Source organism: Bombina bombina, chromosome 5 (assembly GCF_027579735.1).
Source record: "Bombina bombina isolate aBomBom1 chromosome 5, aBomBom1.pri, whole genome shotgun sequence".
NCBI classification, from domain to species: domain Eukaryota; kingdom Metazoa; phylum Chordata; class Amphibia; order Anura; family Bombinatoridae; genus Bombina; species Bombina bombina.
Window position 1 is genome coordinate 972,820,766 of NC_069503.1, and position 27,437 is coordinate 972,848,202.

Below are 27,437 nucleotides of genomic sequence, written 5' to 3' on the forward strand. Positions count from 1 at the left end.
TTGCTGTGTTCCTTGTTCAGAGAGGAATTGCCTGGTATTTCGGCGCTGGACTGACCGTAATAGGCGGGATCAGACTGATATACTACAGGAGAGTTCTACTCTGTGAAAAGCATTACTGGGCTAAAAAGTTGCACCCAGGTGGTAAATCGCCATAGAACAGGCTAACAATGTTATTGAGCCAGTTGTTCGTTCCTGTGAGTGCACTTCTCTCTGTATGTATTTAGTCTGCCTATGGGAAAAAGGGGCAACCAGACGTGGACTCCTTGCTCAGTGTGCTTAGAGGAATACTGCTACACCTCACTGACGAGGCCCAATGAAGGCCGAAACGATCGTCTGGGGTTGCTGTGTTCCTTGTTCAGAGAGGAATTGCCTGGTATTTCGGCGCTGGACTGACCGTAATAGGCGGGATCAGACTGATATACTACAGGAGAGTTCTACTCTGTGAAAAGCATTACTGGGCTAAAAAGTTGCACCCAGGTGGTAAATCGCCATAGAACAGGCTAACAATGTTATTGAGCCAGTTGTTCGTTCCTGTGAGTGCACTTCTCTCTGTATGTATTTAGTCTCCCTATGGGAAAAAGGGGCAACCAGACGTGGACTCCTTGCTCAGTGTGCTTAGAGGAATACTGCTACACCTCACTGACGAGGCCCAATGAAGGCCGAAACGATCGTCTGGGGTTGCTGTGTTCCTTGTTCAGAGAGGAATTGCCTGGTATTTCGGCGCTGGACTGACCGTAATAGGCGGGATCAGACTGATATACTACAGGAGAGTTCTACTCTGTGAAAAGCATTACTGGGCTAAAAAGTTGCACCCTGGTGGTAAATCGCCATAGAACAGGCTAACAATGTTATTGAGCCAGTTGTTCGTTCCTGTGAGTGCACTTCTCTCTGTATGTATTTAGTCTCCCTATGGGAAAAAGGGGCAACCAGACGTGGACTCCTTGCTCAGTGTGCTTAGAGGAATACTGCTACACCTCACTGACGAGGCCCAATGAAGGCCGAAACGATCGTCTGGGGTTGCTGTGTTCCTTGTTCAGAGAGGAATTGCCTGGTATTTCGGCGCTGGACTGACCGTAATAGGCGGGATCAGACTGATATACTACAGGAGAGTTCTACTCTGTGAAAAGCATTACTGGGCTAAAAAGTTGCACCCAGGTGGTAAATCGCCATAGAACAGGCTAACAATGTTATTGAGCCAGTTCGTTCCTGTGAGTGCACTTCTCTCTGTATGTATGTATGTATATATATATATAGATATATATATATATATATATATATATATATATATATATATATATATATATATATATATATATATATATATATATATATATATATATATATATATATATATATATATATATATATATATATATATATATATATATATATACACACACACACATATACACACACACAGAGAAGTGCACTCACAGGAACTAACAACCAGCTCATTACCATTGCTAGTCTGTTCTATGGCTATTTACCGCCTGGGTGCAACTTCTGTGTATATATTGTGTTTCCAGTCCTCCTTTGGAGATAGATATAGATATATATATATATATATATATATATATATCTATCTCCAAAGTTCCAGATCTTACCCACAAGTGGAAAACTGCCTGGGTGCAATTTTAAACAACAAATAGCAGCCAAAATGAAGTGCACTCTCAGGTCTTTCACAGCAAAAGTTACTTTATTGATGTAACGTTTTCGGAGGACTTGCCTCCTTCATCAGCATAGTGAATTAAACACAAAACACAAAATAAATAGTGTCATACTTACAATTAACATACTGCGTTCCACCGGCGATAAGAACCGGAAGTGGTGTGCAACATCACTTCCGGAAGACAAATATTGCTAATAATATTGACGATATTAATACAATGAATTGTGTGAAGTGAATCAAAAATTTCAAAGCGTGTCCACAGGGTGTTACATAATAACAACATGTGTGAGTGCAGATACTATTAATCTGAAAAATCAGAGCCTGTGCCGCAAATAAGTGTTATTCCACAACTGGTTGCGCGTTGCCATGGCAACTTATATACACAAATCGTGCCCCACTCATTTACTAACCAGAGCAAGTGGTTCAAACATCTCTACACATTTTTTAGAGATCCAATACTAACTTAAACCATTTAAGTTTTATACTAACATACCTTGGATCCTTCCCATTTGCATACACCTATATATATCTACTAGTACATCACTGTAGCACATAACTGGCCACAGATGTGAGTCTCTCATTACATCATACTAAACATAAATTCTAAAGCATACTTATTACTGGTTTACTGTTACCAAAACTGTTCATAAAACTAAATTCCATTGTACATTATGCTAGCTTCTAGCTAAGAAACTATATTTCATGATCCCCCTTAAAAGATCCCTAACCTCTTTAGTTTCTTAACTCATTTTTGTCAGGCTTCTATATTTTCAAACACTTAGGCCTAGATTTGGAGTTCGGCGGTAGAAGGGCTGTTAACGCTCCGCGGGCTTTTTTCTGGCTGCACCATAAATTTAACTCTGGTATCGAGAGTTCAAACAAATGCTGCGTTAGGCTCCAAAAAAGGAGCGTAGAGCATTTTTACCGCAAATGCAACTCTCGATACCAGAGTTGCTTACGGACGCGGCCAGCCTCAAAAACGTGCTCGTGCACGATTCTCCCATAGGAAACAATGGGGCTGTTTGAGCTGAAAAAAAACCTGCAAAAAAGCAGCGTTCAGCTCCTAACGCAGCCCCATTGTTTTCTATGGGGAAACACTTCCTACGTCTGCACCTAACACTCTAACATGTACCCCGAGTCTAAACACCCCTAACCTTACACTTATTAACCCCTAATCTGCCGCCCCCTCTATCGCTGACACCTGCATTTTATTTTTAACCCCTAATCTGCCGCTCCGGACACCGCCGCAACCTACATTATCCCTATGTACCCCTAATCTGCTGCCCCTAACACCGCCGACCCCTATATTATATTTATTAACCCCTAATCTGCCCCCCTCAACGTCGCCTCCACCTGCCTACACTTATTAACCCCTAATCTGCCGAGCGGACCGCACCGCTATTATAATAAAGTTATTAACCCCTAATCCGCCTCACTAACCCTATCATAAATAGTATTAACCCCTAATCTGCCCTCCCTAACATCGCCGACACCTAACTTCAATTATTAACCCCTAATCTGCCGACCGGAGCTCACCGCTATTCTAATAAATGTATTAACCCCTAAAGCTAAGTCTAACCCTAACACTAACACCCCCCTAACTTAAATATAATTTACATCTAACGAAATAAATTAACTCTTATTAAATAACTTATTCCTATTTAAAGCTAAATACTTACCTGTAAAATAAATGCTAATATAGCTACAATATAAATTATAATTATATTATAGCTATTTTAGGATTAATATTTATTTTACAGGCAACTTTGTAATTATTTTAACCAGGTACAATAGCTATTAAATAGTTAAGAACCATTTAATAGTTACCTAGTTAAAATAATAACAAATTTACCTGTAAAATAAATCCTAACCTAAGATATAATTAAACCTAACACTACCCTATCAATAAATTAATTAAATAAACTACCTACAATTACCTACAATTAACCTAACACTACACTATCAATAAATTAATTAAACACAATTGCTACAAATAAATACAATTAAATAAACTAGCTAAAGTACAAAAAATAAAAAAGAACTAAGTTACAAAAAATAAAAAAATATTTACATACATAAGAAAAATATTACAACAATTTTAAACTAATTACACCTACTCTAAGCCCCCTAATAAAATAACAAAGCCCCCCAAAATAAAAAATTCCCTACCCTATTCTAAATTTAAAAAGTTACAAGATCTTTTACCTTACCAGCCCTGAACAGGGCCCTTTGCGGGGCATGCCCCAAGAATTTCAGCTCTTTTGCCTGTAAAAAAAAACATACCATACCCCCCCCCCCCCAACATTACAACCCACCACCCACATACCCCTAATCTAACCCAAACCCCCCTTAAAGAAACCTAACACTAAGCCCCTTTAGATCTTCCTACCTTGTCTTCACCATCCAGGTATCACCGATCCGTCCTGGCTCCAACATCTTCATCCAACCCAAGCGGGGCTGGGCGATCCATCATCCGGTGGCTGAAGAGGTCCAGAAGAGGCTCCAAAGTCTTCCTCCTATCCGGCAAGAAGAGGACATCCGGACCGGCAAACATCTTCTCCAAGCGGCATCTTCGATCTTCTTCCATCCGGTGCGGAGCGGGTCCATCTTGAAGCAGGCGACGCGGATCCATCCTCTTCTTCCGTTGTCTCCCGACGAATGACGGTTCCTTTAAGGGACGTCATCCAAGATGGCGTCCCTCGAATTCCGATTGGCTGATAGGATTCTATCAGCCAATCGGAATTAAGGTAGGAATTTTCTGATTGGCTGATGGAATCAGCCAATCAGAATCAAGTTCAATCCGATTGGCTGATCCAATCAGCCAATCAGATTGAGCTCGCATTCTATTGGCTGTTCCGATCACTTCACTTCAAGCCACCACACTCAGAGAGGCCAGCACTCATAACACTGTCCCCACACTCAAAACTTCACTACACACTAAATCTTATTTTTACCCAGTTCACAGCAGAAGTGAAGCGATAGAAATGTTCCAAAATCTTGTAGAAACTGAACTTACCAGTTTACATATCTCCTTAGAGAACACAACTAGTACTACCATTAATCACACAAGAAACCAAAACTTATCTATCACTGAGCAATCAGCACTTAAATCACTCAGCACCAACAAGGACATAGTGATTACCCCGGCCGACAAGGGGGGGGGGCAGTATTAATCCTCAACACTGAGGACTACAAAAGAGAAGTATATAGACAACTCAATGACAGTGAGACATACCTAAAATTGACTTATAACCCAACACATAAATTTAAACAAGAACTCCACACATTGTTAGACACAGCAGTGGAAAATGGATTCTTAACTCAAGAAACAGCCACTTTCTGTCTAGTAGAACACCCTACCATCCCCACCTTTCGCACAGTACCAAAAATACATAAAACTCTCATTGATACTCCTGGCAGACCAATAGTAGCCAGTAGAGTTTCACTGTGCGAAAGAGTGGGGAATTGGCTAGACAGTGTCTTACAACCCATAGTTAAGTCTTTACCTGGGTATATACGTGATAGTACACATCTGATACAACAAATCCAAACCATTACCTGGCAAGACACCTATACCTGGCTATCTATAGATGTCTCAGCCCTCTATTCCAGTATCCCCCACGAGGAAGGCCTCAAAGCTTTAACATTCATGTTAAGAAGGCACACAAGTTACCCAGAGGAATTCATTATTTTTATTGAGGAACTCACCAGATTCCTCCTTACACACAACTACTTTGTCTTCGAGGGCCACTACTACCTCCAGAGATGTGGCACCGCCATGGGGGCCAAGTTTGCCCCCTCATATGCTAACTTGTATATGGGGTATTTTGAACATCTCCATCTCTTTGGGGGTGGGCTGGCCCTTGAGGACAAAGTAGTTGTATACGGTAGATTTATAGATGACCTGATCATGATCTATAGAAACAATACAGAACTTACTATTCAGGAGATCGTTGATCATTTCAACAATAATACACTGAACTTAACTTTCACGCATCAAAACAATGATCACATCATCAACTTTTTAGACCTCACATTAGAACATAATGGGGAAGGAGAAATAACAACTAGCACCTTTAGGAAACCACTATTGAGAAATACAATACTAAGAGCAGACTCCTGCCATGCCCCCCACACACAAAGAGGCATTCCGAAGGGCCAATATCTCAGGCTGCGGAGAAACTGCAGTTCCCTCAAGCTATATATCAAACAAGCAGAGGAACTTACTAAACGATTAGTAGCCAGAGGTTACAAAAGAAGTCTTCTTCTCAAAGTGAAATCCCAAGTAATGAGAATGGATAGGTCACTACTACTAAACAGTAAAACAGCCAATAGCACACCCAACAGTCACAATAAGGACATTACCAGATCCACACCCAAAGAAGATATATGCTTTGTCACCAGCTACAGCAACCAATTTTACACTATCACTAGAATAATTAAGAAATACTTACCTGTACTCAATGGCGACATCATCTTGAGAGATAAACTACAGAGACACATTAGATTTGTAGCCAAAAGAGCACCAACAATACGTGACAAGGTCACACAAAAGTTCCATCACAAAATTCCACCAACCACCAATTGGCTGACTCCAACCAAAGGTAACTACAGATGTGGCCATGTGCCTTGCAAAAGTTGTAAATATACTGATAAAAGCTTCACTTTCACTTCCTCACAGACACATAAATCATATCCGATAACCACCAGAATGGACTGTACATCAACACATATTATTTACTTAATCACATGTTCACTTTGTCAACAACAATATGTAGGAATCACGACACGCCCTCTAAAAGACCGCATAAGAGAACATCTCTTGTCAATTGAAGAAGAATTCCCTAGAACACCAGTGGCGAAACATTTTCACACACATCCACATAAACTGACTCATTTTACATTTAAAGCAATAGAACACATAATCAGTAATCCGTTAGGGGGTGACAGAAACAAAACACTCTCTAAAAGAGAAGTATATTGGATCTTTATGTTACAAACCAGGGTACCCCAGGGCATGAACAAAAGATATGATGTGAATTTATATATAGAATAAACAGGATTTTTCCTATCCAGTTACTTTCTAGCTTAAAAATCTCCACACAAAAGACACAAAAAAAGACATAGAAAGTCAAAAAGATAAACAAAAAATGAGTAACATATCCACCAAGGAATACAATTACTTGAACGTAATTCAAACCAAGTCAGACTAGTCCCTCCTCCAATATCTAATACTTAAAAAAAAGTTAGGTTTGTCTCAAGTTTTAAACACTTATGATTTTACTATGCTGATCCATTAGTTATTTTCCCCTCTCCCTAGTGTAGCCATCTTATAATTGGTTAGGTAGGTAACACACTCCTCTTCCCCTTTGAGCAAGAATCATTTAGAAACACTCTTCCTCTCTATTATATATATAATTATTCTAGAGAGGATCAGTATACTGTGGCTCACCCATCCACATACTAAATAGAGTGCAATCCATTCAACGGCTATATGCTCCTTAGGGGCCATACCAAAATAGAGAGGCACATATACCCCTCCCTTGTAGATTCAAAATGTGATATTCCCATATACACATACATCCATTTATATTTGTGGATATAGGGGTTATAGAATGTTATTAACATTTTTAACTAATTGACATTTTATACATACCATGTGGACCTACAGAGGCCCACATATTGTTTAGTATAGTTATAACACTATCTCAGACTAAGGGGCCTTATCCAAATTCATGTTTGCAAAAAATAATACTGTAGTATCACTATAGTACAAAGTTGTCAGTTGATATACTGACAGCGAAATTATAACCGATGTCTAACATTTAGCTAGCAAACTCAACATGCTTTTTGTGACCCCTGTTAACATTATTTTGATTTATATGTATACAAGTATATGTCTGAAACATAATGTATAAGTAAGTATCATACAAAAAGACATTTGTTTATGAATAATCTGTTCTGCCAGTCTCATGCTGACCAGGATCTATGTGACAATCCTATGGGTGATTTCTTTAACACCTCTGCAAGTGATTTGTCCACATCCCAACAGCCAAATATTTCACCTTCCTGGTCTTTTACACCTTTATAAGGATCCTGGCCAGCTGAGACTGACATCTCTGATGAAGCGCATGTGCCCATGCGCGAAACGTGTAAGATAGGAGCTCACCTGACATGTTGAAGCCTGCTCCAAAATAAACTCTTACTATTGACTACAGGACTCAGCCTCCTTTTTCCTCATTCTGTATATATATATCTCCCCAATAAGAGAGAAGACTGCATGCCTTTCTCCTTATATATTATATATATACAGGGAGTGCAGAATTATTAGGCAAATGAGTATTTTGACCACATCATCCTCTTTATGCATGTTGTCTTACTCCAAGCTGTATAGGCTCGAAAGCCTACTACCAATTAAGCATATTAGGTGCATCTCTGTAATGAGAAGGGGTGTGGTCTAATGACATCAACACCCTATATCAGGTGTGCATAATTATTAGGCAACTTCCTTTCCTTTGGCAAAATGGGTCAAAAGAAGGACTTGACAGGCTCAGAAAAGTAAAAAATAGTGAGATATCTTGCAGAGGGATGCAGCACTCTTAAAATTGCAAAGCTTCTGAAGCGTGATCATCGAACAATCAAGCATTTCATTCAAAATAGTCAACAGGGTCGCAAGAAGCGTGTGGAAAAACCAAGGTGCAAAATAACTGCCCATGAACTGAGAAAAGTCAAGCATGCAGCTGCCAAGATGCCACTTGCCACCAGTTTGGCCATATTTCAGAGCTGCAACATCACTGGAGTGCCCAAAAGCACAAGGTGTGCAATACTCAGAGACATGGCCAAGGTAAGAAAGGCTGAAAGACGACCACCACTGAACAAGACACACAAGCTGAAACGTCAAGACTGGGCCAAGAAATATCTCAAGACTGATTTTTCTAAGGTTTTATGGACTGATGAAATGAGAGTGAGTCTTGATGGGCCAGATGGATGGGCACGTGGCTGGATTGGTAAAGGGCAGAGAGCTCCAGTCCGACTCAGACGCCAGCAAGGTGGAGGTGGAGTACTGGTTTGAGCTGGTATCATCAAAGATGAGCTTGTGGGGCCTTTTCGGGTTGAGGATGGAGTCAAGCTCAACTCCCAGTCCTACTGCCAGTTTCTGGAAGACACCTTCTTCAAGCAGTGGTACAGGAAGAAGTCTGCATCCTTCAAGAAAAACATGATTTTCATGCAGGACAATGCTCCATCACACGCGTCCAAGTACTCCACAGCGTGGCTGGCAAGAAAGGGTATAAAAGAAGAAAATCTAATGACATGGCCTCCTTGTTCACCTGATCTGAACCCCATTGAGAACCTGTGGTCCATCATCAAATGTGAGATTTACAAGGAGGGAAAACAGTACACCTCTCTGAACAGTGTCTGGGAGGCTGTGGTTGCTGCTGCACGCAATGTTGATGGTGAACAGATCAAAACATTGACAGAATCTATGGATGGCAGGCTTTTGAGTGTCCTTGCAAAGAAAGGTGGCTATATTGGTCACTGATTTGTTTTTGTTTTGTTTTTGAATGTCAGAAATGTATATTTGTGAATGTTGAGATGTTATATTGGTTTCACTGGTAAAAATAAATAATTGAAATGGGTATATATTTGTTTTTGTTTAGTTGCCTAATAATTATGCACAGTAATAGTCACCTGCACACACAGATATCCCCCTAAAATAACTAAAAACAAACTAAAAACTACTTCCAAAACTATTCAGCTTTGATATTAATGAGTTTTTTGGGTTCATTGAGAACATGGTTGTTCAATAATAAAATTAATCCTCAAAAATACAACTTGCCTAATAATTCTGCACTCCCTGTGTGTGTGTGTGTGTGTGTATATATGTATATATATGTATATATATATATATATATATATATATATATATATATATATATATATATATATATATATATATATTAGACAGGGTTTGTTCTAATAGCGCTTGCAGAAGATGTTCCTCATAAGCATGTGATGGGGGAAATACAAGATGAGAAATATCCCAAAATGAGTAATGTATATGATTAGATCAAATAAATGATAATAAATGCTCACCTGTTGGATCACAGGGACCAGCAATCAACGCCGAGTGAATACTAGTGGTGTGTGTAGACACAAATCGGGAACACCACATATGATAAAGAGAGAAGTTGAAGGAGTATATACACCAGGTGTATAGGAGTGTGTATATATAGAATATTATAAATAATCTGGACCGAGAGGCAACCACTAGGCTACAGTGGGACAACAGAGGATATATGTGGGACTCTCCTACCATTTTTCCACTTTTAGTCTCACCAAGGAGGATTGAGACACAGCTAATAGCAGCATACATTAGACTTTTTCATAAGAGCATTTTACTGCAAAACAACTACTTCTCTAATTTTGGCGCAACTACCTACTCCCCCTTTTTTTCACACACACATATATAAAATCCATCCAAAGAAAAGGCACTCGATGGGCTTATATAAAAAAAAAAAAAAGTAATAAACAATCATTAAGATGGGGCTCAATACTAAATAAATGTTCTTATGATTTAGTATTGTTAGTGATTGAGGAGGTTAGAAGACTGCAGATTAATGAAAACTGAGATTGCAACTATTAAAACACAAAGTCTCTATGTGCTAGAGGACGATAAAAGTCATGATTGGCTTTCCAAACTAGATAATTTGGTTAGTAAATATCGTAGTGACCTTATTACATTTAAGAATAAAAAGCTCAACACTGTTGAGAATGATTATAGGGAAAAACGTGTTTACAAATGGTTATATGGAAAGGAAGAGGATCCCATACAATAGAAGGCGTAAGAATTTACGCTCTAGGAACACAATTCTAAACTACAAAATTCATAGTTATTTTGCAAAATTACCTTTCCATAAGATTTGGTAGCAGATTATACAACACTAGTCCTAAAGCCTGTGTACACGGGCCATTTTTTGAAGTACAGTGGTCCCACCCCTTGCTCTCTCTCTATCCCCCCTCTCTTTTGTGCTCTCTCTATCACCCCTCTCTTTTGTGCTGTCTCTCCCTCTCTTTTGTGCTGTCTCTCCCTCTCTTTTGTGCTGTCTCTCTCCCCCTCCTCTTTTGTGCTGTCTCTCTCCCCCATCTCTTTTGTGCTGTCTCTCTCCCCCATCTCTTTTGTGCTGTCTCTCTCCCCCATCTCTTTTGTGCTGTCTCTCTCCCCCTCTCTTTTGTGCTGCCTCTCTCCCCCTCTTTTTTGTGCTGCCTCTCTCCCCCTCTTTTTTGTGCTGCCTCTCTCCCCCTCTTTTTTGTGCTGCCTCTCTCCCCCATCTCTTTTGTGCTGTGTCTCTCCCCCATCTCTTTTGTGCGGTCTCTCCTCCCTCTCGTGTGCTGTTTCTCCCCATCTCTTTTGTGCTGTCTCTTCCCCCCTCTCTTTTTTGTGCTGTTTCTCTCCCCTTCTCTTTTGTGCTGTCCCCCCCCTTTCTCTTGTAAGGTGTATCCAGTACACGGATCATCCATTACTTGTGGGATATTCTCATTCCCAACAGGAAGTTGCAAGACTACACCCACAGCAGAGCTGTAATATAGCTCCTCCCCTAACTGTCATACCCAGTCATTCTCTTGCAACTCTCAACAAGCTAGGATGTTGTAGGAGAGAGTGGTTAAATATAGTTAGTTTATTTTCTTCAATCAAAAGTTTGTTATTTTTAAATAGTACCGGAATTGTGCTATTTTATCTCAGGCAGTAAATAGAAGAAGAATCTGCCTGAGGTTTCTATGATCTTAGCAGGTTGTAACTAAGATCCATTGCTATTCTCACATATGTCTGAGGGGATTACACAGATGAGGTAACTTCAGCGAGAGAATGGCATGCAGTTTATTCTGCTATCAGGTATGTGCAGTTATAATTTTTTCTAGAGATGGAAAACACTAGAAAATGCTGCTGATACCGGATTACTGTAAGTTAAGCCTGAATACAGTGATTTAATAACGACTGGTATCATGCTTACTCCCAGGGGTAATACCCTTATGATATTGCAATATAAACGTTTGCTGGCATGTTTAATCGTTTTTATATATGCATTGGTGATAAAACTTTATTGGGGCCTAGTTTTTTCCACATGGCTGGCTTCAATTTTGACTAGAAACAGTTTTACTGAGGCTTTCCACTGTTATAGTATAAAAGTTACAGTTGGTGCAGTTAAAATTACAAACTGTGACATCCAGCTTCCCTCAGGAGTCCCCTGTATGCTATAGGACATCTCTAAAGGGCTCAAAGGCTTTCCAAAGTCGTTTATTGGGGAAGGTAGGACCACAGCTTGCTGTGGCAGTTGGTTGTGACTGTTAAAAAAAAAAAAAAAAAAAAAAAAAAAAAAGGTCTATTTCGTTTTTTTTTTTAATCCGTTTTTTGAACTAAGGGGTTAATCATCCATTTGCAAGTGGATGCAATGCTCTGCTAGCCTATTACATACACTGTAAAAATTTTGTTTGATTTACTGCATTTTTTTCACTGTTTTTCAAATTCTGACAAAATTTGTTTCTCTTAAAGGCACAGTACCGTTTTTTATATTTGCTTGTTAACTTGATTTAAAGTGTTTTCCAAGCTTGCTAGTCTCATTGCTAGTCTGTATAAACATGTCTGACATAGAAGAAACTCCTTGTTCATTATGTTTAAAAGCCATGGTGGAACCCCCTCTTAGAATGTGTACCAAATGTACTGATTTCATTTTATGCAATAAAGATCATATTCTGTTTTTAAAAAAATTATCACCAGAGGTATCTGACGAGGGGAAAGTTATGCCGACTAACTCTCCCCACGTGTCAGACCCTTTGACTCCCGCCCAAGGGACTCACGCTCAAATGGCGCCAAGTACATCTAGCGTTTACTTTACAAGACATGGCGGCAGTCATGGATAATACACTGTCAGCGGTATTAGCCAGACTACCTGAAATTAGAGGTTAGCGAGATATCTCTGGGGTGAGACAAAATGCAGAGCATACTGACGCTTTAAGAACCATGTCTGATACTGCCTTACAATATGCAGAAGCTGAGGAAGGAGAGCTTCAGTCGGTGGATGATGTTAATGACTCAGGAAAGATACCTGATTCTAATATTTCTACATTTAAATTTAAGCTTGAACACCTCCGCGTGTTACTTAGGGAGGTTTTAGCTGCTCTGAATGACTGTGATACCATTGCAGTGTCAGAGAAATTGTGTAGACTGGATAAATGCTTTGCAGTGCCGGTGTGTACTGATGGTTTTTCCAATACCTAAAAGGTTTACAGAAATTATTAATAAGGAATGGGATAGACTAGGTGTGCCGTTCTCTTCCCCTCCTATTTTTAGAAAAATGTTTTCCAATAGACGCCACCACACGGGACTTATGGCAGACAGTCCCTAAGGTGGAGGGAGCAGTTTCTACTCTAGCAAAGCGTACTACTATCCCTGTCGAGGACAGTTGTGCTTTTTTAGAGCCAATGGATAAAAAATTAGAAGGTTACCTTAAAGGGACACTGTACCCCAAAAAATTATTTTGTGATTCAGATAGAGCATACAATTTTAAGCAACTTTCTAATTTACTCCTATTATCATTTTTTCTTTGTTCTCTTGCTATCTTTATATGAAAAAGAAGGCATCTAAGCTTTTTTCTTGGTTCAGCACTCTGGACAGCAGTTTTTGATTGGTGGATGAATGTATCCACCAATCGGCAAGGACAACCTAGGTTGTTCACCAAAAATGGGCCGGCATCTAAACTTACATTCTTGCATTTCAAATAAAGATACCAAGAGAATAAAGAAGATTTGATAATAGGAGTAAATTAGAAAGTTGCTTAAAATTGCATGCTCTATCTGAATCATGAAAAAGAATTTTTTTGGGTACAGTGTCCCTTTAAGAAAATATTTATTCAACAAGGTTTTATCCTACAGCCCATTGCATGCATTGCCCCTGTCACTGCTGCTGCGGCGTACTGGTTTGAGTCTCTGGAAGAGGCTTTACAGGTAGAGACTCCATTGGATGACATACTTGGCAAACTTAGAGCACTTAAGCTAGCCAATTATTTTATTTATGATGCCATTGTTCATTTGAATAAACTAACGGCTAAGAATTCTGGTTTTGCTATACAGGTGCGCAGAGCGCTATGGCTTAAATCATGGTCAGCTGACGTGACTTTAAAATCTAAGCTACTTAACATTCCCTTCAAGGGGCAGACCCTATTCGGGCCTGGTTTGAAGGAGATTATTGCTGATATCACGGGAGGAAAAGGTTGTGCCCTTCCTCAGGACAGGTCCAAATCTAGGGCCAAACAGTCTAATTTTCGTGCCTTTCGAAACTTCAAGGCAGGTGCGGCATCAACTTCCTCTAATAATAAACAAGAGGGAACTTTTGCTCAATCCAAGACGGTCTGGAGACCAAACCAGACCTGGAAAAAAGGTAAGCAGGTCAAAAAGCCTGCTGCTGCCTCTAAGACAGCATGAAGGAACGACCCCCTATCCGGTAACGGATCTAGTAGGGGGCAGACTTTCACTCTTCGCCCAAGAGATGTTCAGGATCCGTGGTTGTTGGAAATTATATCCCAGGGATATCTTCTGGACTTCAAAGCTTCCCCCCCAAAAGGGAGATTTCACCTTTCACAATTATCTGCAAACCAGATAAAGAGAGAGGCATTCTTACACTGTGTACGAGACCTCCTAGTTATGGGAGTGATCCATCCAGTTCCAAAGGAGGAACAGGAACAGGGTTTTTACTCAAATCTGTTTGTGGTTCCCAAAAAAGAGGGAACCTTCAGACCGATTTTGGATCTAAAGATCTTAAACAAATTCCTCAAAGTTCCGTCGTTCAAGATGGAAACTATTCGTACCATCCTACCACTGATCCAGGAGGGTCAATATATGACTACAGTGGATCTAAAGGATGCTTATCTTCACATTCCGATACACAAAGATCATCATCGGTTTCTCAGGTTTGCCTTTCAAGACAGGCATTACCAGTTGGAGCTCTTCCCTTTGGATTAGCTACAGCCCCAAGAATCTTTACAAAGGTTCTAGGGTCGCTTTTGGCGGTCCTAAGGCCACGGGGCATAGCAGTAGCCCCTTATTTAGACGACATCCTGATACAGGCGTCAAACTTCCAAATTGCCAAGTCTCATACGGACGTAGTACTGGCATTTCTGAGGTCGCATGGGTGGAAAGTGAACGAGGAAAAGTGTTCTCTATCCCCACTCACAAGAGTTTCCTTTCTAGGGACTCTGATAGATTCTGTAGAAATGAAAATTTACCTTGACGGAGTCCAGGTTATCAAAGCTTCTAAATTCCTGTCGGGTTCTTCATTCCATTCCGCGCCCTTTGGTGGCTCAGTGTATGGAAGTAATCGGCTTAATGGTAGCGGCAATGGACATAGTGCCGTTTGCACTCTTACATCTCAGACCGCTGCAACTATGCAGGCTCAGTCAGTGGAGCGGGGATTACACAGATTTGGCCCCTCAACTGAATCTGGACCAAGAGACCAGGGATCCTCTTCCCTGGTGGCTATCTCGGGTCCATCTGTCCAAAGGTATGACTTTCGCAGGCCAGATTGGACTATTGTAACAACAAATGCCAGCCTTCTAGGTTGGGGTGCAGTCTGGAACTCCCTGAAGGCTCAGGGATCGTGGACTCAGGAGGAGTCTCTCCTTCCAATAAATATTCTGGAACTAAGAGCGATATTCAAGGCTCTTCAGGTTTGGCCTCAGTTAGCAACTCTGAGGTACATCAGATTTCAGTCGGTCAACATCACGACTGTAGCTTACATCAACCATCGAGGGGGAACAAGAAGTTCCCTAGAGATGTTAGAAGTTTCAAAAATAATTCACTGGGCAGAGATTCACTCTTGCCACCTATCGGCTATCCATATCCCAGGTGTAGAGCACTGGGAGGCGGATTTTCTAAGTCCTTAGAGATGTTAGAAGTTTCAAAAATAATTCACTGGGCAGAGATTCACTCTTGCCACCTATCAGCTATCCATATCCCAGGTGTAGAGCACTGGGAGGCGGATTTTCTAAGTCGTCAGACTTTTCATCCGGGAGAGTGGGAACTCCATCCGGAGGTATTTGCACAACTGATTCTCCGTTGGGGCAAACCAGAACTGGATCTCATGGCGTCTCGCCAGAACGCCAAGCTTCCGTGTTACGGATCCAGGTCCAGGGATCCCAAGGCGACACTGATAGATACTCTAGCAGCGCCCTGGTCTTTCAACCTGGCTTATGTGTTTCCACCGTTTCCTCTGCTCCCTCGACTGATTGCCAAGATCAAGCAGGAGAGAGCATTGGTGATTCTGATAGCACCTGCGTGGCCACGCAGGACCTGGTATGCAGATCTAGTGGACATGTCATCCTTTCCACCATGGTCTCTGCCTCTGAGACAGGACCTTCTACTTCAGGGTCCTTTCAACCATCCAAATCTAATTTCTCTGAGGCTGACTGCCTGGAGATTGAATGCTTGATTTTATCAAAGCGTGGCTTCTCCGAGTCAGTTATTGATACCTTAATACAGGCACGAAAGCCTGTCACCAGGAAAATTTACCATAAGGTATGGCGTAGATATCTTTATTGGTGTGAATCCAAGGGTTACTCATGGAGTAAGGTCAGGATTCCTAGGATTTTATCTTTTCTCCAAGAAGGTTTGGAAAAAGGATTGTCAGCTAGTTTCTTAAAGGGACAGATTTTTGCTCTGTCTATTCTTTTGCACTAGCGTCTGGCAGATGTTCCAGACGTTCAGGCATTTTGTCAGGCTTTAGTTTGAATCAAGCCTGAGTTTAAACCTGTTGCTCCACCATGGAGCTTAAACTTGGTTCTTAAGGTTCTTCAAGGAGTTCCGTTTGAACCTCTTCATTCCATAGATATCAAACTTTTATCTTGGAAAGTTCTTTTTTTTTTTTTTGGTAGCTATTTCCTCGGCTCGTAGAGTCTCTGAGCTATCTGCCTTACAATGTGATTCTCCTTTATCTGATTTTTCATACGGATAAGGTAGTCCTGCGTACCAAACCTGGGTTCTTACCTGAGGTGGTATCTAAGAAGAATATCAATCAAGAGATTGTGGTTCCATCCTTGTGTTACACAATCTGGACGTGGTCTGTGCTTTAAAGTTTTACTTACAAGCTACTAAAGATTTTCGTCAAACATCTGCTTTGTTTGTTGTCTACTCTGGACAGAGGAGAGGTCAAAAGGCTTCGGCAACCTCTTTTTCTTTTTGGCTAAGAAGCTTAATCCGCTTAGCCTATGAGACTGCTGGACAGCAGTCTCCTGAAAGGATTACAGCTCATTCCACTAGAGCTGTGGCTTCCACTTGGGCCTTTAAAAATGAGGCTTCTGTTGAACAGATTTGCAAGGCGGCGACTTGGTCTTCGCTTCATACTTTTTCAAAATTTTACAAATTTGATACTTTTGCTTCTTCGGAGGCTATATTTGGGAGAAAGGTTTTACAGGCAGTGGTTCCTTCCATTTAAGTTCCTGCCTTGTCCCTCCCTTCATCCGTGTACTTTAGCTTTGGTATTGGTATCCCACAAGTAATGGATGATCCGTGGACTGGATACACCTTACAAGAGAAAACACAATTTATGCTTACCTGATAAATTTATTTCTCTTGTGGTGTATCCAGTCCACGGCCCGCCCTGTCATTTTAAGGCAGGTAATTTTTAAATTTAAACTACAGTAGCCACTACACCCTATGGTTCCTCCTTTCTCGGCTTGTTTTCGGTCGAATGACTGGCTATGACAGTTAGGGGAGGAGCTATATTACAGCTCTGCTGTGGGTGTCCTCTTGCAACTTCCTGTTGGGAATGAGAATATCCCACAAGTAATGGATGATCCGTGGACTGGATATACCACAAGAGAAATAAATTTATCAGGTAAGCATAAATTGTTGTTCTCTTTGTGCTCTCTCCCCCTCTCTTTTGTGCTGTCTCTCTCCCTCTCTCTTTTGTGCTGTCTCTCTCCCCCTCTCTTTTGTGATGTCTCCCCCCTTTATTTTGTGCTATCTCCCCCTCTCTTTTGTGCTATCTCCCCCTCTCTTTTGTGCTGTCTCTCTCCCCCTCTCTTTTGTGTTGTCTCTCTCCCCCTCTCTTTTGTGTTGTCTCTCTCCCCCTCTCTTTTGTGCTGTCTCTCTCCCTCTCTCTTTTGTGCTGTCTCTCTCCCCCTCTCTTTTGTGATGTCTCCCCCCTTTCTTTTGTGCTATCTCCCCCTCTCTTTTGTGCTATCTCCCCCTCTCTTTTGTGCTGTCTCTCTCCCCCTCTCTTTTGTGTTGTCTCTCTCCCCCTCTCTTTTGTGTTGTCTCTCTCCCCCTCTCTTTTGTACTGTCTCTCTCCCCCTCTCTTTTGTACTGTCTCTCTCCCCCTCTCTTTTGTGCTGTCTCTCTCCCCATCTCTTGTGCTTCCTCTCTCCCCATCTCTTGTGCTTCCTCTCTCCCCATCTCTTTTGTGCTGCCTCTCTCCCCATCTCTTTTGTGCTCTCTCCCCCCTCTCTTTTGTGCTCTCTCCCCCCTCTCTTTTGTGCTGTCTCTCTCCCCCTCTCTTTTGTGCTGTCTCTCTCCCCCTCTCTTTTGTGCTGTCTCTCTCCCCCATCTCTTTTGTGCTGTCTCTCTCCCCCATCTCTTTTGTGCTGTCTCTCTCCCCCATCTCTTTTGTGCTGTCTCTCTCCCCCATCTCTTTTGTGCTGTCTCTCCCCCCCCCCTCTCTTTTGTGCTGCCTCTCTCCCCCTCTCTTTTGTGCTGTCTCTCTCCCCCATCTCTTTTGTGCTGTCTCTCTCCCCCATCTCTTTTGTGCTGCCTCTCTTCTGCTCTCTGTCTCCGATGTCTCGGCAGCCGGCCCTGCCGGCCACGCCCACGCCGCACCCACCGACCACGCCAGCCATGCCCACGTCACAGCCGACCGTACCAGGCCACGCCCATGTCGTGCCCAGCCACGCCCACGACACACCCGCCCGACCACGCCTACTCCACCACACGCTGACTTTGAGGCCAGATGCCAGGTCAGTCGGAAGGCCAGGTGTGTTCGTCCTCGCGCGCAGTTTCTACTGCGCATGACAGCTTTGGACAAACACACTTGGCCTTTTATTATATAGGATATTTATATGATGCATCCAAAGTATATCAGTAAGACTTTGTAAACGTGGAACAAGGAATAAACAACTGCATTGACAGAAATAGAAAATGACATTTAAAAAGTAAAATAAACTGCTCTAAATCTTTGTTTTTCTTTGAGATTACGTAAATTAAAAAGAAAGATCACATATCTTGTGATTTAAATCACAAATAAAAAGGTCAAATTGTTTTTGATAGAAAAGATAATATATCAGCTGACAAATTGCAGCTATGTGCGAGAAATCGGTCAATGGTATCAATGAGACTGTGTTTTAGAATGAATGCACTATGATTTTTTTTGTTTCCCTGTCTGGCTAACAAATGATCACCTGACCTTAGTTTAGGCCCGCAATTGGAATAATATGCAGTACATAATTGTGTTGGATATCCAATAAGAGACTGCATGCCTTTCTCCCTATTTTTAATCTGGATTATTAAAAGTTATTTTATTTGAGCTGTGAATTGGGAGTGCAGAACTATCTTGGGAAAAATATATATATATATATATCTCCTCCATGTGTATCTGCAGTCAGAGTGTGTAAGACCAACCGTGGTGGTATAGATTTATACACACTACCCAATATGCTGTCCACCTCTAACAACATACACACTCTGACTGCAGGGGACTCCGTATATGAGACATCCACATATAGCCTCGTTCACAGCTAACACATGTGACAAAGGGCTGGCACGAGCGCACACTAGTGTTGTTTTCAGGCCCGCAACTAGGTTACCATGACGACGCATACACACGCGCATACGTCACTGGTATATGCTAATTAGCCATGCGCTAGGCTAAGGAACAGTACGGGCACCGGAGCTGCTTCTCTTGGCGCTTGATACTAAAAGGGTTTTGTTTTTCTGATCGCTACGTTGTTCCCCCACGGAGCTTTTGGAGCTTGATTTGTTCTTTAGGAAGAACATGACTTTTTGACACGCAACGCATCTACATCTGAGTTAGGATTGATGATTTTTTCCTAGAGACTATCACACACCAATCTGTTATAATACGATTTGACGTAAACTAACTACAGGTACAATACTTTATTTTGAATGAATCCACAGATTATATACGATAATATGGACTTGCTGCAATATGACATTTGAATTGTATAGGTCTGTTTTGACTGGTAATAACATATATAGTTATTGGGATTGAATGTGATATATTGTGACATTTGAATTTGCAACACATAGCAGTGTTTGTCTAAAATCAATATAACATGTTTTAGAATTTGTAGGCCTCTAAATGTAATGATTCAACTAAGGTATGAACATATGGTTGCCTAGATCCACTGACATATTTAATAATTAGCATATCTGATAGTTTATGCATTTATTATACCATCTATACAATTTTGAAACATATATGAATGCCTGTATTGGTAGTAAGGTCACACTGAGGTATACAGGGGTTGTCACCATGACAACCCTAGTTTTGGCGCAATTCACATTTGATTTGGTGGTGGGTGGGGCTTAAGGGGTATATAAGTCACTGTGTTCAGTTGCATGTTTGCTCTGGTCTGAGGAAGGGTTCTGTGAACTCCGAAACGTTACCTAATAAATAATTTTTTCTGTAAAAACCCAGTGAGTGCAGTCCTATGTTGAAGAATACTATATACAGAGAGAGACGCACACTCACAGGAACGAACAACTGGCTCAATTCTATTGTTAACCTGTTCTATGGCGATTTACCACCTGGGTGCAGCTTCTTTTAGCCCAGTAATGCTTTTCACAGAGAATAACTTTCATGTAGTATATCAGTCTGAGCCCGCCTATTACGGTCAGTCCATCGCCAAAATTTAAGGCAATTCCTCTCTGATCAAGGAACACAGCAACCCCAGACAATCGTTTCGGCCTTCATTGGGCCTCGTCAGTGAGGTGTAGCCATATTCCTCTAAGCACACTGAGCAAGGAGTCCACGTCTGGTTTCCCCTTTTTCCCATAGGGGGATTAAATACACACAGAGAGAAGCACACTCACAGGAACGAACAACTGGCTCAATACTATTGTTAGCCTGTTCTATGGCGATTTACCACCTGGGTGCAGCTTCTTTTAGCCCAGTAATGCTTTTCACAGAGAATAACTTTCCTGTAGTATATCAGTCTGATCCCGCCTATTACGGTCAGTCCAGTGCCAAAATACAAGGCAATTCCTCTCTGAACAAGGAACACAGCAACCCTAGATGATCGTTTCGGCCTTCATTGGGCCTCGTCAGTGAGGTGTAGCCATATTCCTCTAAGCACACTGAGCAAGTTGTTCGTTACTGTGAGTGCACTTCTCTCTGTATGTATTTAGTCTCCCTATGGGAAAAAGGGGCAACCAGACGTGGACACATTTTGATACTTTTGCTTCTTCTGATGCTATTTTTGGGCGAAAAGTTCTTCAGGCAGTGGTGCCTTCTGTTTAGGTATCTGTCTTGTCCCTTCCGTTCATCCGTGTCCTGTTGCTTTGGTATTGTATCCCACAAGTAAGGATGAATCTGTGGACTCGTCGTATCTAGTAGAAGAAAAGGAAATTTATGCTTACCTGATAAATTGATTTCTTCTACGATACGACGAGTCCACGGCCCTCCCTGTCATTTTAGAGAGATTATATTTTTGTTTCCAAACTTCAGTCACCTCTGCACCTTTTAGCTTTTCTTTTCTCTTCCTATACCTTCGGTCGAATGACTGGGGGTGGAGAGAAGGGAGGAAATATATATATTTATATATATATATATATATATATATATATATATATATATATATATATATATATATATATATATATATATATATTATACACACACAGAAGGATTGAAGGGATTTAAACAGCCTAAACAGCAGGATATCTTTACCGACAAGTGATTGGCGTTGCCACTGTGGAGATCCCGACGAAGAAAACTGGTGAGATCGATCCTTCTTGACACTGTAACTATAGGGTCCCTTAGGCGAGGAATATACCTCAGTAGGTTGTACCCTGTAAAGCTGACCGTGTCTATACACTCACAGTACATGACTTGGGATTCTCACAGAGACATTACAGCCTAACATTGATCTGTATTCTGCTTTCGCTGGCATGTTAATTAACTGTTTGCTTGCCGAATCACTGCATTGACTGCCTGACTGAACTGCGAACAAAACTTTGGCTTGCTTTACCACCATCGCCACTGCTAACTATTATTGCTGCTGTTAACATTGTGGTTGCTTATTAATATAGCGCCACACCAGTGGACTTTACATTTGCTTACACACGCTCTCTAATCACTTGTATTTGGGCAGACTTTTGGTACTTTGGGAATACAAATAAAGAAGTTTAATGGGGGACAGCATTTCCACAACAATGGATTTTTATTGCCCTCTAGGCCATCAGAGGTCACAAGAATAGTGATATATCCATCTTCTTTCCTCAACTTGATAAGGATCCATAAGAGCTCTTATACTGAACTTGATAAGGATCCATAAGAGCTCTTATACTGAACTTGATAAGGATCCATAAGAGCTCTTATACTGAACTTGATAAGGATCCATAAGAGCTCTTATACTGAACTTGATAAGGATCCATAAGAGCTCTTATACTGAAATAAGATTAGTACATCATCCCAATGGCCATTGGTAGATAGGCATCATACTAAAATTTTATGACATTTACCAACTTTTTCTATCATTATATTCAATGTATTAGATTTATTGTTGAATAAAATATTACACTTTTGCAAATGAATTTAGAGGCATTGTATTAGTTATGGGAAGGGAATCTGGTTCCAGTCAGTAAGGGACCTCAACACACAGTGTTTATTTGCTTTTTTTACTAATTTGATTATTTATAGATTGTGCTGGCATACGGCATACTGGGATTTCTTGGTTTTCTATCTTCTTTTTTTTCTTGCATTATTTATTACTATATTTTATAAATATTATTAGATTGAGCTGACACTTTGAAATATATATATATATATATATATATAATTACACACACATATATACACACACACACACATGTATATACATACAACATCACAATATCTATGGTTTACTAGTCAGGGGTTAAAAACTACTACCCAGAGGGAAAAGTTACTAGTCCACTCATTATTAAGAAGTCAAATTTCTAACTCGTCCACTGCAATTTCTAAGGCATCTGGTACTAATTTCAGGATAGGTTTTATATATATATAAAAAACCAAAAAGGGTACAGGACAAATGGCTACTATAAATGTGTCTTTTTCCAAAAACAATTTTATCAAACTTTAGAAAACATTAATGTTATGCTAGATTATAATTTTAATGTGGTGCAGACCCTATAAAAAATTATTCTTCAACAAACTACAAGAGGAGAACAAGGACCATCAAAAAATTCTTAAGGCCCTGTATAGATAGGGAATCAAGCACTCTTTTTTTATAAAAAATAGCTCAAAAGTGTAGCTAAATTAAACAAATGGAATGAATCTCTGACCAGTACAATCACTGAGAACAAAAAATAATTCATTAATAGTACAGAAAGAAGTAAATCCTAACTGTCTAAACATAGCAATAGGCCAGTTGTGTGCTGGCCTTGGGTATATGTTAGAAACACAAAGTAAAGTATGTTGAACAAACAATATAGTACATGTGGCCAATTAAAACCCTGAAGATGTGCACATCATAATCATAATATTGGCAAAAATACAATCCAAAGACACCTAGTACACTGCTACACCCAAGCTGTACACGGTACCCAAGTCAATACAAGGGATAATTACCGGACAGGTAAATTTTTAGGGATCTAAGTAGTGATAGGTGCTTTGTAAAGATTTCAGGAACAACAATAATGGCAGTATAGCAGCAATTACAAAGAATTACATACAAGTATGAAGAATAGCTATTGCAATGGTTATTAGCAATAAGATAGATAGTGGAACATAGTAATACATCCTCCATAATGAATTGCCTCAGTACAGCAGTTACATAGAGACACAGCAGTTTACATAGAGATGCCTGCATATATTGAGATAAAATTCTCCATTGCAATAGTTATTCTTCATACTTGCATGTAACTCACTGTCTATCTTATTGCTACTGTGTACAGCTTGGGTGTAGCAGTGTACTAGGTGTCTTTGGATTGTATTTTTGCCAATATTATGATTATGATGTGCACATCTTCAGGGTTTTAATTGGCCACATGTACTATATTGTTTGTTCAACATACTTTACTTTGTGTTTCTAACATATACCCAAGGCCAGCACACAACTGGCCTATTGCTATGTTTAGACAGTTAGGATTTACTTCTTTCTGTACTATTAATGAATTATTTTTTGTTCTCAGTGATTGTACTGGTCAGAGATTCATTCCATTTGTTTAATTTAGCTACACTTTTGAGCTATTTTTTATAAAAAAAGAGTGCTTGATTCCCTATCTATACAGGGCCTTAAGAATTTTTTGATGGTCCTTGTTCTCCTCTTGTAGTTTGTTGAAGAATAATTATATATATATATATATATATATATATATATATATATATATATATATATATATATATAAATAAATCCTAACACCCACTAACTTAACCCCAATTAAAATACTCATACAGTAACTAAAAGAATTCTAACTACCTTAAAATAAATAAACTTACCTCCTAAAATTAAATTAAAAGTTAAGCCTACCCTACCATTACTTACTTAAAATAAATTAAAAAAAATCTAAATTACAAAAAAAAATCTACTCTTACAAAAAAAAAAAACGAAATTACCAAAAAAAAAAAAAAAATTCTGTTCTAATACCCCTTAAAAAAACAGCCCAAAATAACAAAGCCCTATTCTAAAAATAAACTACTAATATCCATTGAAAGGACCTTTTTGTAGGGCATTGTCCTAAAGCAAACGGCTCTTTTACTTGAAAAATTAAATAACCCTCCAACATTACAAACCCCCCCAATAAAAAATACCTACCTAAAATAAATCCTAAACTACCCATTCCCCCAAAAATGGCATTTGAATGGGCATTGCCCTTTAAAAGGGTCATTCAGCCATTTTACTGCACAAATACATTAAAATAAAACCTAATCTAAAAAAAAAAACACCCCAAAAATAAAAAAAAACACACGAAAATTGGTACTCGCCAATGATCTTGGGCGGGGCTCTATCTTCATTCATTTTCTTCCATCGGCAGTGGTCCATCTTCTATCTTCATCCCGGTGTCGGTGGCAAAGTCAATGGCGTTGGTGGCGGCTACATTTGTCCTCTTCAGACCAGCAACACGGAGGTCCTCTTCATAAGGTCTCCAGCTGCACACTAAAGATTAAATGCAAGGTACCCCTTTTATAAAGGTGTACCCTTGCATTCCTATGTGCTGATTTGAATCTTCAAATTCAAATCAGCCAATAGGATGAATGCCCTTTTAAGGGCTATTTGTAGCTTATTTTTAGAATAGGGCTTTCTTTATTTTAGGGTGTTTTTTTTTTTTAGGGGTATTCGAATAGGAATATATATATTTTTTTTTTTTGGCAATTTCATTTGTTATTTTTTTAATGTAAATTTTGTTGTTGTTTTCGTGAGTAGGGTGTTTAAGATTTTTTCCCCCAATTATTTTTCTCAATTGATTTATATGGGGGCAAACTCTGCTAGGGATTTTTGTGCTTCTTGTACTACCGCTAGCACAAAATGATTTTCTTTAACTTGTCATATGAGTGGAACCTGAGAAGCGCAAAAAGCGTAACGCTAGCGGTGTTTTCGCTAGTGCGACAACATTTTGATATACCGCGGCACTTGTAATCTAGCCCTTGGAGAGATAACTTACTGAATACTGCCTCCAACTAAGGGATACAAGTAGGTTATGCAATTATTGTCTGCAACAGTTATTGGACATTAAAGCAGTGTGAAAAAGTGAATGTCAAAACTTAATCCCCTTCTCTTTTAATTGGTACTATTTTACATTCATGATAGTATATGTAACAGTCCCTTTTAATTCTTCGTTGTATAAATTAATGTAATGTCTGTTTTTGTGACACAGGAAATGGCCCTTCAGGAATATGTCTGTCTTACATGCTGTCGGGGTACAGACCTTATTTATGTCCAGAAGCTGTGCATCCAAATCCAATCCTACTCAACAAATTAGAGGAAGGAAGGCATCTTTCTATCCCTGAACAGGTAAATATTAGAACCCTATTGTAATAGAAGTGCTCTGAATTTACATTGATCCCTTTAATTCAGCCCTGATGGACAAGATTCCCACCAATGGAACAAGTTTTCCCGATATGGTGAGCAGCATCCACAGCATTTTAGATTACACAAGGATATGCTTGTCAAGAGCACGGTCAGCTTTTTTTTTTTTAGACGACAGAGAGGTGGTGGTTTTAACAGGCACAATCATCTGTTTCATATGACAAAATAAAGGTAAAGGGAGCTAGTTGTAAACAATTTACTACAGAGCTGGTAAAATTGATCATTGTGAACAGATTAAATGGGAAAATATTTTCTAGTGCAATGTTCATTTTAATATCCCTTCATAGTGTGTGCAATAAACAAATTCATATTGTAACGGCAATGCCGCTACAAGGACATCAGCATCAGATTACTGCATGGTAATGTTTTACTTGTGAAGGAATGCTGATTTTCCCATTTCATTTTGGCCCTGTACCCCTCTGTTTTAGACTGCATTATACAGGACAGACTAGTCACTGGAATTGCAGGGGTTAACTCAGGTAGCTTCTGAGTCCAGGGACTAGGTAATATAATTAGTGTTAGAACTATTGCTGGGGTTTGCTATTCCTTCCTGTTTGATTATAATGTCATGTTAATCTGATGTTGTTAACCCTTTATTCTAGTGTGAACTGGCTAAATCAGGATGTCAACAGGATGTGATTAAAGGGACCGTAAAGTCATAACTAAATATACATGATTCAGACAATTTTACACAACTTTCCTTTTTTTACTTCTATTATTTAATTTGCTTCCTTCTCTGGTTATCCTTTGCTGAAAGGTTTATCTAGGAAGGCTCAGGAGCAGCAAAGAAGGTTCTAGCAGCTGATTTGGTGGCTGCATATATATATACCGATTGTCATTGTCTCCCCAATGTGTTAAGTTAGAAACCAGTAGTGCATTGCTGCTTTTTTAACAAATGATACAAAGAGAATGAAGCACATTTGATAATAGAAGTAAACTGGAAAGTTGTTTAAAATTGTATGTTCTACCTAAATCATTAAAGAACATTTTTGGGTTTCATGTCCCTTTAAGCCCCAGCGTTAATTTTCCACTCCCTCTTAGGTAAACAGTGTACTATATTAAAATGGACATTGTACACTAGATTTCTCTTTGCATACATGTTTTGTAGATGATCCATTTATATAGCCCATCTGGGTGTGTTTTTGTAACCATGTATAGTTTTGCTGATTTTTAATAACATTGTGCTGATTTTCAGATTCCTAAACAAGCCCAAAGTATCATGTATATACGGATGTCTACAGACTCCTGCTTGCTCCTGTTTGTTTAATGTCTTTTCATATGCAGGAGAGGGGGTATGCTTTCCTAGCCCTTTTACTGGGTGTCCCAGCCTTACCTCACCAAAAATGCTAAACTGGGAGCTTTTAAATACATTTTTAAAAGGGTTTATACTGCATTTTTAGATCAGTATCTGTGCATATTCTTCTTTATAGTTGTGTCTATTACATACCGTTATATGAAATTCGGTGTGCACTGTTCCT

At 39.8% G+C, this 27,437-nt stretch overlaps 1 protein-coding gene across 2 annotated transcripts in view; it reads left to right on the forward strand.

The window, feature by feature from the left end:
- The window catches only part of OSGIN2 (oxidative stress induced growth inhibitor family member 2), a 185,326-nt gene that overhangs the window by 78,565 nt on the left and 79,324 nt on the right, over window positions 1–27,437 (forward strand). The window contains exon 3 of one of the 2 annotated variants that reach the window (XM_053715185.1): window positions 25,748–25,884. In XM_053715185.1, coding sequence (XP_053571160.1) covers window positions 25,748–25,884 — 137 coding nt within the window. Of the gene's footprint in view, window positions 1–4,076; window positions 7,887–25,747; window positions 25,885–27,437 lie in introns of those variants that run through there. The other variant, XM_053715186.1, reaches the window with a different exon arrangement.